At 38.4% G+C, this 14623-nt stretch overlaps 1 protein-coding gene across 3 annotated transcripts in view; it reads left to right on the plus strand.

Moving 5' to 3' along the window:
* Positions 1–14623, plus strand: part of atp9b (ATPase phospholipid transporting 9B) — a 350258-nt gene that overhangs the window by 137627 nt on the left and 198008 nt on the right. For all 3 annotated transcript variants that reach the window (XM_043688616.2, XM_087986241.1, XM_087986240.1), the window contains exon 8: positions 5952–6046. In XM_043688616.2, the coding sequence (XP_043544551.1) occupies positions 5952–6046 (95 nt within the window). The remainder of the gene's footprint in view (positions 1–5951; positions 6047–14623) is intronic.

Here is a 14623-nt window from a genome sequence, read left to right on the forward strand (position 1 = left end):
TGAGAAAAGGAACGGAAATATTGAAAATCAGTTGAATCCATAACAGTCACCCTTCTCTCAATGAGAAGTGCATTTTTTTATTTGCTTACCACACAGCTTTCTTATTATGTCCATGAAGCATTGTCATTACTCTACCACAATCAGTCAGACTGAATAGAAGAAAAAATGAAAAAGAAGAAAACCTGATCTACAAAAAAAGTAGATTGACATCTGAGAAAAGACGACAGCTTGTGACCTTTTTGATACTGAACTGTATCTATTCAAGGGTACATCATGTGCTGTAATTTCTGCTCAACAGATGCCAATGAATCTGCTGTGCAATTCCAGTATTTGTTTTTATACTGAGCTGTAGTTTTACTTTGAGATTTTGAGAATTATCCTTTTGTAATTGCGGCCAATATGACATATGCATCAACCAGGTCAGAAGGACTTTGTGTCAACATTTTTGTGCATCACTGTGCCAAAGAAACGAATTGTTCTTGTTTGAATGGAATATATTTGGACAAATAATGAACTGCGCGTCTCATACATACATAGTCTACATGTGGCTGGGCTGAGAGATTGTTCATTCCAGCACATACTGGATGTTGAAAATTTCTGGACATTTAAACATTTTCTTACGAGTACCTTACCAGTGTGTGTGACTCAATGGGCTGGGAAAGTCACCTGCATGGCCAACACAAGACTCACCAAGCGGGTGCTCTACTCCAAGCTTGAAATGACAGGTGAGCCCAGGTGGACTGAGGAAGTGCCTGAGTGATATCAAAGGCCTCACTGGCAAAGTACAGCATTTCCACAGACACCAGGGCATCACTGGCCCAAGTCTGTCCAAAGTGGAGGAGGACCATCCAAAAATGCTTCGAGCACATTGACTTTCTATTGGGAAAAATCAGAAGCCAAGTAAAGACAACAAAAAGAATGTGCTGCCACACGAACACTCCATCCTGCCTTACATTGACGACCCTCCGCCTCAAGTGTAGCAGAGCCTGCGGAAGTTGCATCGGTCTGGACAGCCACCTACAGACTTGCTCTGAGTGGAAGAGGCTCATTCGTGTCTGAGAGGGGCTGCTGCTGATGCTGACATCGTACAGAAGAGAAAATTAAGTGATGGTTCCTACAATTTGGGAATTGTATTTCAGGTTGAGGCAGAAGAAGTACCAATGCATGTTCGTCATGACAATCTTGGGCATGATGTTCCTTTGTCGATTGTCACTTAAATATAAAGTTGACATGAATGGAGCAGTGTGATGTCTGGGAAAAGTGTGAATAGTTGGTTTGTTTAGTTCAGTGGTATTAATCATTTGTTTCCTAAGATATACTAATTTTGTTAATACGTCATTAAGGATGAACTTGTGCAGCTATACCGTTGCAGTTAATCGGGTCGCAATGAAAGTGAAGGACTAAATTTTCTGATTTTTTCTTTTCCTTGGCTGTTTGGGGAGTTACATGGAGGGTTTCCCTTGTGCAGTTTTCTGCTGCTCACCGCATCAGTTCATTTATGCTGTATGGCCCTTTTCTTTCTTTCAACCAGCAAAAAAGGCAGAAGTGCATGCTGCAGCTGAGCACCACTTCAAAAGCTCAGTTAGAAATTGCCCTTCATACTCTGCCTCAATACTTTTGTCCATGATATATCCCCGAAAGGGAAGCTTGTACCCTGCTTCAGGTAAAGGAACCTGGACGAGGTTGTCCTCTTTTCTGTGGACCAGCAAAAAAGACCATGGCACCATGGAAGAGGAGCCACACACAGACCCCCCAGAGCATCCTATTAGGACACTCCAGCCTGTACAAACATGTAGTATTTGCATCTGTACATCCAAATAAATAAGCAATATGTTCCATCCACTGTGAATATGTTGATAGCTATTTTTCCTCCTTTTTGCGCAGTTGAGGTTTGGCCGAAGACTGCACACTATCCAAGTCATGTTCCTGCGAATGAACTCCAGGCTCCACATGTTAGTCAAGATCTCTCCTCACTTTACTTCGTGTAAGCTTTTTGTGTAGTTGTCACTGTCATTCCATTCAGCTTCAGGCTTCCCATGTTCCAATCTACATTCCGTATCCCCAGGTTTCTGCACTGAGCCTTTGGCTTGCCGCATTGACATGCCCACTATCACTATTCAGTGTCTGCCCATTGAAGCCAGGCTGGTAGTTACTTGTGGGGAAAAAAACAATTGCCTTCCCACAGCACCCAATGGCCTCCCATGTTCTATCATATGGTTGCCATGCAATATATTTTCCTTGCAGTCTGTTGGTGCATGCTTGTAGGTATGACACTGATGTAGCATGCTGATACGGTAACATGTCTGTCATCTTGATTGTTCAGTGTTGGCAACTATGACAAACAACCTGGCTTTCTGTCTGTACTAAGAAGCAATTCAAACTGGAGATGCTGTGAGCCTGCATGTTCTTCGTGGCATTGTGGTAAAAGACAAGGCAGAGATGCTGTGTGTATCTGAAGCAGGCACAAAGTGAGTGAACTAAGAACGCAAATTAAGAGCCCTAGTTGCATCCTGTGCAGGTGCATGTGAGGGGTGTGTAATCCTGTGTGCAAAGTAAACCTGAAGGGACATTGTTGTGCAAGGCAAGAGTACTGACGTGTGTTATCGGTTAGTCCAACATTGGCCACGATGATACAGTGAGCCTGATGTTTTGCTGCTCTGGAATTCCGCAGCAGCAAACCATCAGGCATGCATTGAGATGTTGATAAATGGTGCTGAAGATGGAGGTCTGGAGAATCCAGTGGAGAGCTGAATCCATCAGGCACGTCTCTGACTTTCAAATGTAGAATTGACACCATCTAGTTTATCACCAGTATGTGGGAGAATTACAAAGTGCTAGTAATGAGATGCAAATGCATGGAAATAATTGCTTGCTTGCTGGCGAGACTCTTATCTAACCTAAAATCCTTTAAAGAGAAAGTTAGACTTCGTTTTCTGGATGTCAAGAATCAGACTTTCATTCATGTAACATTCTCCCACATTTTTGTGCTGTTGCCTCTGTCTCGTAAGAGCCGGGAAAATTCCATTGTATGTATTTTAAACACAGACATAGTGAAGAGAAAGATGTTGAACCATTTCCATGTCAGTGAGAGAAGTGAATAATGTAGGGTGAAAATATAAAATGTAAAGAACTGCAGATGCTGGGAATTAGAAACAAGAACAGAAATTTCTGGGAAGACTCAGCAGATCTGGCAGCATCTGTGGAGAAAAAAAAATCTTTTGGGTCCAGTGACGCCCCCCCCCCCCACCCCCCCCTCGCCCTTCAGGATTAATGTAGGTGATGTTGTCTGTCAAAATATAACTTTTGCTGAATATATCACTCTGAAGTGACATGAATACAGGCCAGAAAAAGTGGCAAACATTGTAGGCAGAGAAATATCTTCTTGCATTGTTCTTCTATTGAGCAATCTCCAAACACTGATATTTTCTTTCAGAAAAATAATTGAATTGCAGAACTGTTTATTGTCTACCTGTTTAGGTTTTGGCTGCATACTGGATTGTTGTTGGCTTTTTACCATACTAATAAGAGTTAATTTCCACACAATAAAAGAATGGGATGAAGCTGAACCCTGAAGAAGGGCTCGTGCCCAAAACGTTGATTCTCCTGCTCCTTGGATGCTGCCTGACCTGCTGCGCTTTTCCAGCAAAACATTTTCAGCTTTGATCTCCAGCATCTCCAGTCCTCACTTTCTCCTAACTTCTGGATGAATGCTTGTTTTGTTTGTGTGTGTTTGTGTTCTCCTGTCACATTTGCCACTTGCTGCCAGAATCATTTGGTGGGTCTTTATTTTAGTGGTAGTGTATGCTATCAATTCCACTGATTCACAGATACTCTTTAACTAAGATCCTGAGCAATAGGAGCAGAATTAAGCTATTTGGTTTATCAACCATGCTCCGCCATTTGATTATGGCTGATATGTTTCTCTTTCAAATACACTCGATGGCTTGGTCTCCACAGCCCTCTGTAGAAATGAGTTCCACAGAATAACCACTGTCTGGCTGAAGAAATTCCTTGTCTCGGTAACCTGAGGTGAATATCACTATTGTTCCTTTGTTAATCTGTGTTCTGCCAATAATCACCAGTAATGATAGGTAACCTGGCATAATTCCTGAGATGGTAGTTCTGAAAATGAATCTTTGAAACGGCTATCCTAAGCTTCCAATCTCTTTCACTGTCCAGTTTTCTGTTTGGATAAAATCGGTCTTAAGAATTTAAGTCATTTGGCTTTGTCCATTTAGTTTGACAGCTTGTTCAAATGTAGGCTTGTCCTTTGGAAGAGAGTTTTTTGTATTATTGGAAACTAATGGTATTTTTAGTTTCTGTGGTGGCTATCTCATTTTGTCATTGTTAAAGGGGTGCCAGGTACTTGTTTCTGTTATTTTCCATCAGTCGTTCCATGTTTTATAGAACCCGGACAGTATATATTTTTAAACCTCCTTTACTGGCGTGATGCTCATCACAAACCTTTGGAAGGTTGTGACATTTTCGAGTTTCTCATGCTGAATCATGCAGCACGTCTTGGATTGCTTCACTCTAATTTAGCTGTCTTTCTGCTACGTTTTGGTTTGGTCAACTAAAGACATCTGATTGCTATCGCATAGCCGATGGCAAAATTGCAGTTTTGAGAAAAGGTATTCCCTTGCATCATATATGGAAGACAGCTGTTTGATCCCACCCATATTGGAGTGTCATATGTGACTGTTAAACCTGGACTTGCAAACTCCTATTCTTCTTTTAAAACAAATCGTTAAGGGTTGTATTTTCTTCAAAATTTGTGTTTTTGACTATTTGATCCCCAATCAGTGAAGTGCTTTGGTTCTCTTTGCTCATTAGCATCTTGGCTCATGCTGTCATTTTCCACAGAATTATCTCTTCCTGTGATTGTATCTATTTTTAAATAATTTTGGCAATTGATACAAATGTGTACTGTTTTTTGGGTATTACTGACTAGATTCCTCCTACCTGTTGAGAATAGATGTGGGTTTACAGACCTATTCATTTGACTGCTGTATTTACTACATCCACCATTTATATTTGTGCTTTTGTAGAATCTATATTTTTGCTCATATATACTACTTAGGCAATAGGATATATATTTGATAAATTGTGCATCCTGGACCTGATCTGTCCTTCAAACTTTGTTTTTAACACTGTTACTTTGAATGAATCAACTACAACTACCTCACAAGTTAGTTCTTTATTCCATGGTCCAATGCCCTGTTGCAAGCTGAGTTGTCCTATTATGCATTGGCTGTGAATTTGGACATAATTCTTCCATCCTACTTTGAGTGGTAAAGAAAGATGGCATGGTTTCAGTCTGGTATATATTCCCAATTCTCCTTCCAACCACCAAAAATGTGTTCTGTTCTCCATTATTGTATTTAAAAGCATGCAAGGCTTCATCAGTCTTTTCTCTGATGTTGAAACATTTTCTCCACAATTGCTTCAGAGGAATGCTGGGCCCCTAGTGATCTGAAAAGTAGTTTGGATGATAATGAAGTTGTGTTTTTGAATATATGTTAACCTATCAAGAAAAAAATACGTCTAAGTTCCTTTCATACATGCAAAAGGGCATAACATGTACCCAGTCATACAGGATGCATGGGAGTTTTGCCAAATGCATTTTGGAGAAAGTAAAAACAAAATGAAGTTGGGAAGATTCTACCTCAAGTCATAATACAGCCAACATAAAATCAGTAATGAATAGATAGCGTCACTCTGCCTTTGGATAGTAATATGAATACATTTTTGGTGGAAAAATTGGTAGAAATGAAATGTAAGTGACAAATCAAAAAGCTCTGGCACTCCTAAAACAGTGGATTGTTATCATAAGGATGAAATGAAGTTGCATTTTGTTCTCATTTAATGACTGAAGTGTGAGAAATTGAGTAAAAAAAAGTTGTCATTAATAGATGATCAAAACGTCTAAGCTAACATGTTTGTTTTTCAAGGTGCATGTTTTATCCGTACGGATCAACTGGATGGTGAAACAGATTGGAAGCTCAGGGTAGCTGTTTGCTGTACACAGAGGTTGCCAGCTTTGGGTGTAAGTACAATACTTGCATTACTTGCTTCCTGTTTGGGCAACATACTTTTATTGTAGTACCTTTGACATATGACCTTTTGGTGCCATTAGTTTTTTTTTAAAAAAGGGTATCTGCAATTCTATTCGAACCTGCTTAACTGCACTCTGGCTGTGTTATGTACATCTGGAAATGTTCTGTGCAATTTTATACTTCCTGAAACAAAGTTCTGTAAGATTTGAAGAACAGCTATGGAATGCATAGTGCTTGCAATGTCATTTGTATTCTGGATGGAATGGATTAATGGAGTGAAAAACAGTGGTGTCTCATTGGTGTTAAAGTATACATGGTTGACTTCTCCAGAGGCTAGCTGACATTTCAATCCATTGCTAAGGGATAGTTTCAGTTTTGAACATTCCAGAGTCTGAGAGGAGTTTGTTGAACTTTGTTGTCTCGAGGACAGGCCACTATGCATTTAGACAAAACAATATCATTGTGTCGCACAATCAGAAATTGCTGAAAAATCTTAGCAAGTCTGGCTGCATCTGTGGAGAGAAATTAAGATTAATGTTTCAGGTCCAATGACCCTTCATCCGAACTAATGGTAGCTAGGGAAAGAATGGTTTTTATACAGAATGTAGGGTAGAGGAAAGGGTAAACGATAAGTGGAGGTAGAGCCCAAAGAGGGTGAGAAACAGTTGGACAGCCAAGTGAGTGGTGAAAAGTCTTGGAACAATGGATAGCTGTTAAAGGGGCTATTAGCAACTAACAGTGGGTGGTTTGGGTTAGCAGTCCTTGTGATGCCAAGACCTGATGTGTGGGGATGGTGTAAAGCATAGGGAAAGGTGCTGAAGCCCTAAAATTATTGAACTCAATATTAAGTACAGAAGACTGCAGAGTTCCCAAGTGGAAACTAAGGAGCACTGCAGTAAGCCTGAGACAGAGATGTTCGCCAGAGGATGTGGTGGTGTGTTGATGTGGCAAGCAACGGGAAGCTTAGGGTCTTGCAGACAGAGCATAGGTGGTCTGCAAAGCAGTCACCTAGTCTGCGCTTCCCTAATGTAAAGGAGACACATGACCAGCGAATATAGTAGACTGTAGCTATACAGTAGACAATATCATTGTGTCCTTGCTTACAGTAGTTCTGAGAAGCAATTAGTTTATATACTGGCAACAAGATTACCAGTGGAACACCACTGCCAAACGCTCTACTCCTTATGAATCAACCTCCAGTTCCAGTCTAACAGGTAGTTTGAGTTAATGGAAACTTTTATAACTTTATTTCATGGCTAGTAGAATGAGGTTACATATTTCATTTACTTTTTGATTTAATGTGAATAAATGTTTCTTGGCTAAAGGAAGGATGGAACTCTACATGGGCCTTTACAAGACAGCATAAAATCCTGAGGGTAACAGATAATGTTGGGGTCAAACGTTTTATTTGAACGTAGAGATTGGTGGATCGAGTAGGGACGGAGTTGGTGATCAAAAATGTATGACTTGAACTAAGCGAGCCAGCTGATGTGTAGCCTGAATGCAGACATAAATTTGGTATTCACAATCGAGAGTCTATCTTTTGCAAAACACATATGGTTAACTGATTAAAATCATGCATTTAAAGCATTTTATAGTCCAGCTGTTTGAAATTCCAGTTAATATGTGCTTTACAATCTGCACTGATAAAGAGCAATTTGTCCTTCATTATGTTATCCAAAACTGCATAATGATGCAAACAAATCTGAAAGGGTAAATTCTTACTGTATTTGGTAACCAATAAGTCTGGTAATTGCATATATTTCAAACAATTAATTATGGTTTACACAATGCAAACAACTTATGATTATGCAAGTTTGGTTAACCTTCTGACCATATTCAAAAATTAAATAGAAATTAAAATCATAAATAACCATCAGGTTACATATTTCATTCCATGCTTGAGGCATGTAAATTATGTGGTGTTAAGTTTCTGCTTGTAAGTAACTTGAAGTTGTATAAGCCATTATAGCCACAATGTGCCCAGTTACCTGGTCTCCAGCATTTCATCAGTATTTCTGCAGTAAAAAAAGTATAAAATGAAGTTGTGAAGATTGAGTAGGATAACCAAAAAATAAATCAGAAACACGTAGCATTTTTAGCAGTGCTAAATCAAATATGCCAGATTGAATTTGATTATTATGATGGACTAACCCATCTTAATTGCACATTAAGAATTTGTCATCTTGTTGCATACTGTTTATGTGGACATTTTCCAAATATGATATTTCATTTTAAAAATTAAATCTATTCCCTTTTTGATAGAACCAAATTGTAGACATGCACTATTTTATCAGATTTCAAAATGAACTGCTCTTCATGTCTTCTCAGGCTTCAATTTGCTTTTCTTTTTGCTCTGACTGACCTTGCTATGACAAACTAGGCTTGAATGGGATTTTGCTGTAATGTGATGGTGCTTTTCCATTGAAAGTATTGTTTGATTAGAAATGTTGTTTTAAAACTGTATGCTAATTCTTAATATGCACAAAACTGGGCAAAGTTAACTTTTTATAATTTGCAGTTAACTTGAAAATTTACTTTAAACTGTGCAGTATAGTCAGAAGGTTATATCTGAGTTGAAGAGGACTACTTAATGCAGAGGAAGTGCTAAAATATGCATGAGTACTCTTGGTAATTTGTTTCAAGCAGATGCTTTGAGACAGACATGTTCCTTGTTGGGACTGGGTTCTTTTTTTAAAATTCACTTGTGGAATGTGGGTATTGCTGACTGGCCAGCATTTTTTATTTCTTGTCCCTAGGTGGTGAGTTTCCTCCTTGATTCTCTGCAGTCTGTATGGTGTAGGTTGACCTGGGGAAGGAATTCCAGGATTTTGACATGGTGACAGTGATGGAATAGTGGTATATTTCTAAATCAAGATGTTGAGTGGTTGGAGGGGACCATGCAGGTGATGGTGTTCCATCAGTATCTGCTGCCATTGTTATTCTCATTGGAAGTGGTCATGGGTTCGGAAGATGCACTCTAAGGATCTTTGTAGTGATTTTCTGCAGTGGTTTTGGAGCTTGTCTCTTATTGTTAGGTCATTGTTAGATTGTCTCTTATTCGAGATGGTCATTGCCTGGCAATTGTGTGGTATGAATGTTATTTGTCACTTGTCAGCACAAGCCTGGATATTGTCCAGATCTTGTTGCATTTGAACATGGATTGTTTCAGTATCTGAGGAGTCACGAATGGTGCTGAACACTCTGCAATCATTGGGTGAACATTCCAGGTCTGACCTTTAGATGGAGGGAAGATCATTGAAGAAATGAAGACAGTTGAGCCGAGGACACCACCCTGAGCAATTTCTGCAGAGATGTCCTGGTGCTGAGGTGACTGACCTCCAATAACCACATTTATCTTCCATACCAGAAATGATTCAAACCAGCAGAGAGTTTGTCCCCATACCCATTGATTCCAGTTTTGATATGGCTTTTTGATGCTGCCTCTTAATCAAATGCGGCCTTGATGGTCAAGGCCTGTTATTCTCACTTCACCTCTGGAATTCAGCTATTTTTTTCCATATTTGAACTATGGTTGTAATCTGTAATAAAGTCAGGAGCTGAATAGCCCTGATGAAACTTAAACTGGGCATCACTGAGCAGGTTATTCTTGAGTGAGTACTGCTTGGAAATATGGTTGATGACATCTTCAATCACTTTACTGATGTTCAAGAGTAAAATGGTAAGGCGGTAATTGGTCAGGTTGGATTTGTCCTGCTTTGTGTGTGTATGACACACCTGCGCAGTTGTCCACATTGGATAGATCCAGTGTTGTAACTGTACTGGAAAAACTTGTGTCCAGGTATGGTCACCGTGTTATAGGAAGGATGTTATTAAGCTGGAGACGGTGCTGAAGAGATTCCCCAGGCTGTTACCTGGGGTGGAAGGTTTGAGTTATAAGGAGAGGTTGGAACTCTTTTCACTGAGCATAAGACATTGATGGGTGGGAGGTTTATAAAATCATGAAGGGTATAGACAAGATGAATTGCCCTAGTGTGGGGGATTATGAGACTAGGCAGCATACTTTTAAGGTGGGATGAGACAAGTTTTAAAACGACATGAGGGGCAATTTAAAAACAATATGGATTGTACATGGAATGAAATTCCAGAGGAAGTGGTGGTTGTGAGTATAGTTTGAATATTTTAAAGAAATTTGAATAAGTACATCAATAAGAAATGTTTGGAGGGATGTGGGGCTAGTTTAGTTTGGGATTATGGTCAGCGTGGACGAGTTGGACCAAAGAGTCTGTTTCCAGGCTGTATGACACTCTGGCTCAGTTCCAGCAGTGTGCAGGAATTCACCAAGGCTCCTGAGACAGCACCTTCCAAATTCACGACCACTTCCACTGAGAAGGACAAGGACAGCAGATGCATGGGCACACAACTACCTGCAAGTTTCTCTCCAAGCCACTCGTTATACTGACTTGGAAGTACATTGCATTTCCTTCAACGTGAACAGGTCAAAATCCTGGGGCTCCCTCCCTATTGACATTTTGGGTCTATTTTCACCAAATGGACTGCAATGATTTAAGAATGCAGTTCAGCAGCCTCTCTAAGGCAATTAGGGAAGGGTGGTAAATATTCGCCCAACCAGTGAGGCTGTCTTCCCATGAATGAATAAAAAAAAGTTAAGATTGTGAGCACTTCATCATCCATGCACTTTAAAGAAAAAGTTTGTCACAAAGCTTTACTGAAGAGTGTGTTGTGATCAAAATCATTGTTGAAATGTTTCAAACTGATCATAGATCTATGATTATGAATTAGCAGCAGAAAATAGGCTAGTTTGCACTTTGAACCTGTGTCATCACTCCGTATTCTGCATTTAAAAATAATTTCAATTTCATTCTTTTTCCTTGAATTTCTGCTGTTAAAATATAGAACTTATCCTGCCACCTCATTCAGCATTGATGCTAAGAGAAAAATGTGTTAACTGTAGAGAAAACATGACAAAATCATATTAATAATCTCATCTTCCTCACCCATATTTTTATTTTACCTTCTGAAAATGAGTCAAATGTAATTCATACTTCCTGGTTTAGAAATTACATGACTCCTTGAGGAACCTTCAGTCTGATTAAAGAGCTTCATTGCTTGGCCTGTTTATATCAGAGATACACCTGTCAAGGGTGCTATGCTGAATCAGATGACAGCAAGTCTGGTTTAAAGCCAATGAAAACTCTTACGGGCAGCTGTAAGCTAATGTATGAGCAGCATTGTTCCTTTGCTGGGTGCAACATCCAGTGCATTAAAGCCTGTCATTTCAGAAATTCTACCTGAAAGCCACTACTTTTGGAATTACAACATATTAGTTGATTTGCAGGAAATGGCATTTTTAATTAAGTAAATTATATTGAGCAACACAAAACTTCACATTTGTCATTGAAATTCTAAAATCGGTACACCAGCTGCTTTTTTGTTTCTAAAGTCTATATGTTAGTGCCACTTCACTTGAGATATTAGTTTCTCATTTGACATGTAGCTTCGTTTTTAAAAAAAACCTCGAGCGGTTTTGGAGCCATTGCTTTCTTTATCTTCCTCCCCTCCTCTGGGGAAAAATGCATCTTTTTTTTACTTAGCTGGTCTTATATACCAGTGCAACAGTAAGACAGTTGGCAGAAGATGCTAAGAACCACGTCACTTAATCGCATTCATGTCCCCTCTCCGTGCTGGTAGTTATACATTTTCTGCCAGTACTTGCCTAGCACAACTCTGATCAGGAGCTAAGATTATTCCCAGTTTGAAATATCTGCAAAATCATCATAGAGCTCTACTCAAGATAAATGGGTTGATCTTTTATGAGAGTTCTAACATTTAACACACAGCTTGATATAATTATAGTTGCTATTGCTTTACTTCTTTGAGTTAATCATAGGTACAGATTTGTACAGTTTCCACTTCTCACTATTTCTACTGAATAAATTTCTGATTAAAAAAGATTGCTGTCTGGTTTTATGTAGGTGATGCGGCATTTTTACAAATTTTTTATGTCGGGCATGTCACTTTGACATTACTTGTATACATGTTTTTACATGTTTGCTTGCTACAATTTGAATGTTGTAGTGCCCAATAAAAATATCTGGCATCATTGGCATTTAATGGAAGCCAGAATTATTCAGTGTTTTACTGTTCTTCACTTCCTGTCATCCTAACAACATTCATAATAGTACAAACATTTGTATGTTTGCTTAATGTCTGTATTAATGTGCACCACTGGGACTTTCACACTGAATTATTACAGCAAAAGTAATGGACCAATTGATTAGTAAAACGTGCAATTTGTTTGGCTGTTTTCAGGATAGGATATCTTTTCCTGAAATCTATTATGTGAATGATGTACCACAGAATTTGGATAGCAACTTTATAACTTGGCATTTGATCTGTAATACTGAATTAATTTATCATTCAACAGTCTTTATAAAAGTATGTTTTAATGCACTATATGAAAAATGTTCATTGAATATATTGGAAAGATTTTTGTATTTATTAAAAAAAACTTTTGCACTTTGTGCTGCTCCTTTAGGTGCCTATTATCTTGTCATTTAGTTGAAATGAATGAAATGTTTTCTTAGAATTGTGGGACATAGACATTTGCCTGCTAATAGGAAAGGAAAGATGCTTTACTTGTTTGGTTTCTGAATTGCCGGAATTTTTCACTCATATTAGAACTATATCATCAATGTGTTTAATACCAAAAGATAAATTTTATCTTTCAGAAGATCCATTGTGAGTATCCAGGTCAGCTTGTCAGGAGTAGCAACTGAAAAATTGAGTTATGTTGTGTGGTTAAGAATTAAAATGTTAGAGTGCATAGCACGTCTATATGACCAGAAATTCAACTGGGCTCATAACATAAACACTGACTTCGACAGCAGGTGAGAGGATAGGGGTACTACAGCAATTAACACAGCTTATGATTCCCCAGAATCTGTCCACCATCTCCAAGTCAGAAGTGTGATGGAATACTCTCCATTTGCCCGGATAGGTGCAGCTCCAGCAACACAAGAAATTGACACTATCCAGGACAAAGTAGCCCCCTTGATTGGCACCACATCTCCAAGCATCCACTATCCATTACTGACGCTTCATAGCAGCAGTGTGTGCTATGTACAAGATGCACTGCAGAAATTCACCAAAGATCCTTTTATCCTTCCAAACCCACTTCCCTCTAGAAGGGCAAGGGCAGTAGATGAACGGGAACGCCACCATTTGCAAGTTCCCCTTCAGGCAAATCACTATCCGGACCTTAAAATATAGCTGTTCCTTCACTGTCGTTGGGTCAAAATCCTGGAATTCCTCCCTAAGGGCATTGAGGGTCAACCATTTGCATTTGGACTGCAGTGATTCAAGAAGGCATCTCAGCACCACCACCTCAATGGCAACTAGAACAGGCAATAAATGCTGGCCTGCCAGCGATGTCCATGTCTCAAGTGAATAAAATATTATTTTCAGGTAGATGTCCATAGCAGCAGATTTGGGCAGTATTCATAGAAGCTGTAGTGTGATAATATGATGTTTCAATGTTTTTCAAATAGAAATTGCCATTATATCACTAGCAAATCTTAAATAAAAACTAAAAAGTGAGCGTTGTTTAAGGGCAGATATGTAGCAATAGTTAGCCATTATATTATGCTTTAAACTCTAGCTCTTTTTTCATTTACATTTGGAAAAGCAAAATCTGTCCATTTTAAAATTAACCCATTGTGACTGGTGATGTTAATTTGTATGGTTAGTGTTTCATATTTAGCTTATTAAAAATAAGCTACTTAAATAGCTTAAAGTATTTTAAGCTATTTAAATATTCTGCTTTGTAATATTATGAAGTTTTATACATCAATAGAATGTAAGCAAGATGTGAATTCCCTTTTGAATCTCGGTGCAAGTGAAGCATAAACATGTTCATTCATGAGTTATCTGAATGCTTTCTGAATCCAGCTAATATGTACAGCTGTTGATAAATAGCCTTAATTTTGCTTGTTTCATCATGTATTTTAGAAAAAAAACAGCTTTAGATCAAATTTAAGTTAGTGGTGTTTGACCGTTCTTACATGGAGTTAAGACAGTGATGTAACTAGACGAATAGAAAGGAAAGTGAAATATTTGTAGTGGGATCAAGTTTATTAGGCAACTGATTTGTATTATTCTTGATTCCGTTTAAGGGAGCTGCTAAAGCTGTGGTTATACATTTTTAAAAATTGATAGTTTATTTCAGGTACTCAAGCATTCTTAACTAGTTTATAAGATTTTACAGCACAAGAAAAAAAAATATAATTTACAAATCTTGAATTTAATATATATTAAAATTGTGAAAAACTAATAATTCTTCATATTTTGTTTAAAATCCCCATTCAAGGTCCAGGAAGAAAGAATAAAATGTAACTAATTAATGAAACTTCTGCACAAACTTTGCAATTCTTGTGCAAGTCTTCTGTGCAATCAGCTAAGATTGAGCTTTAATTAAATTTGTAACTCCTACACTAAACATTTTGCATATGTTGGCTTTTTGGGAGTGCACCAGCAATCCTAGTTATAAACGCAAATTATGAAGGCACTGTGTTTATCTGAACATG

The sequence above is a fragment of the Chiloscyllium plagiosum genome, unplaced genomic scaffold (genome assembly GCF_037043375.1).
Source record: "Chiloscyllium plagiosum isolate Xiang-an unplaced genomic scaffold, Cpla_swu_hap1 HiC_scaffold_4, whole genome shotgun sequence".
NCBI classification, from domain to species: domain Eukaryota; kingdom Metazoa; phylum Chordata; class Chondrichthyes; order Orectolobiformes; family Hemiscylliidae; genus Chiloscyllium; species Chiloscyllium plagiosum.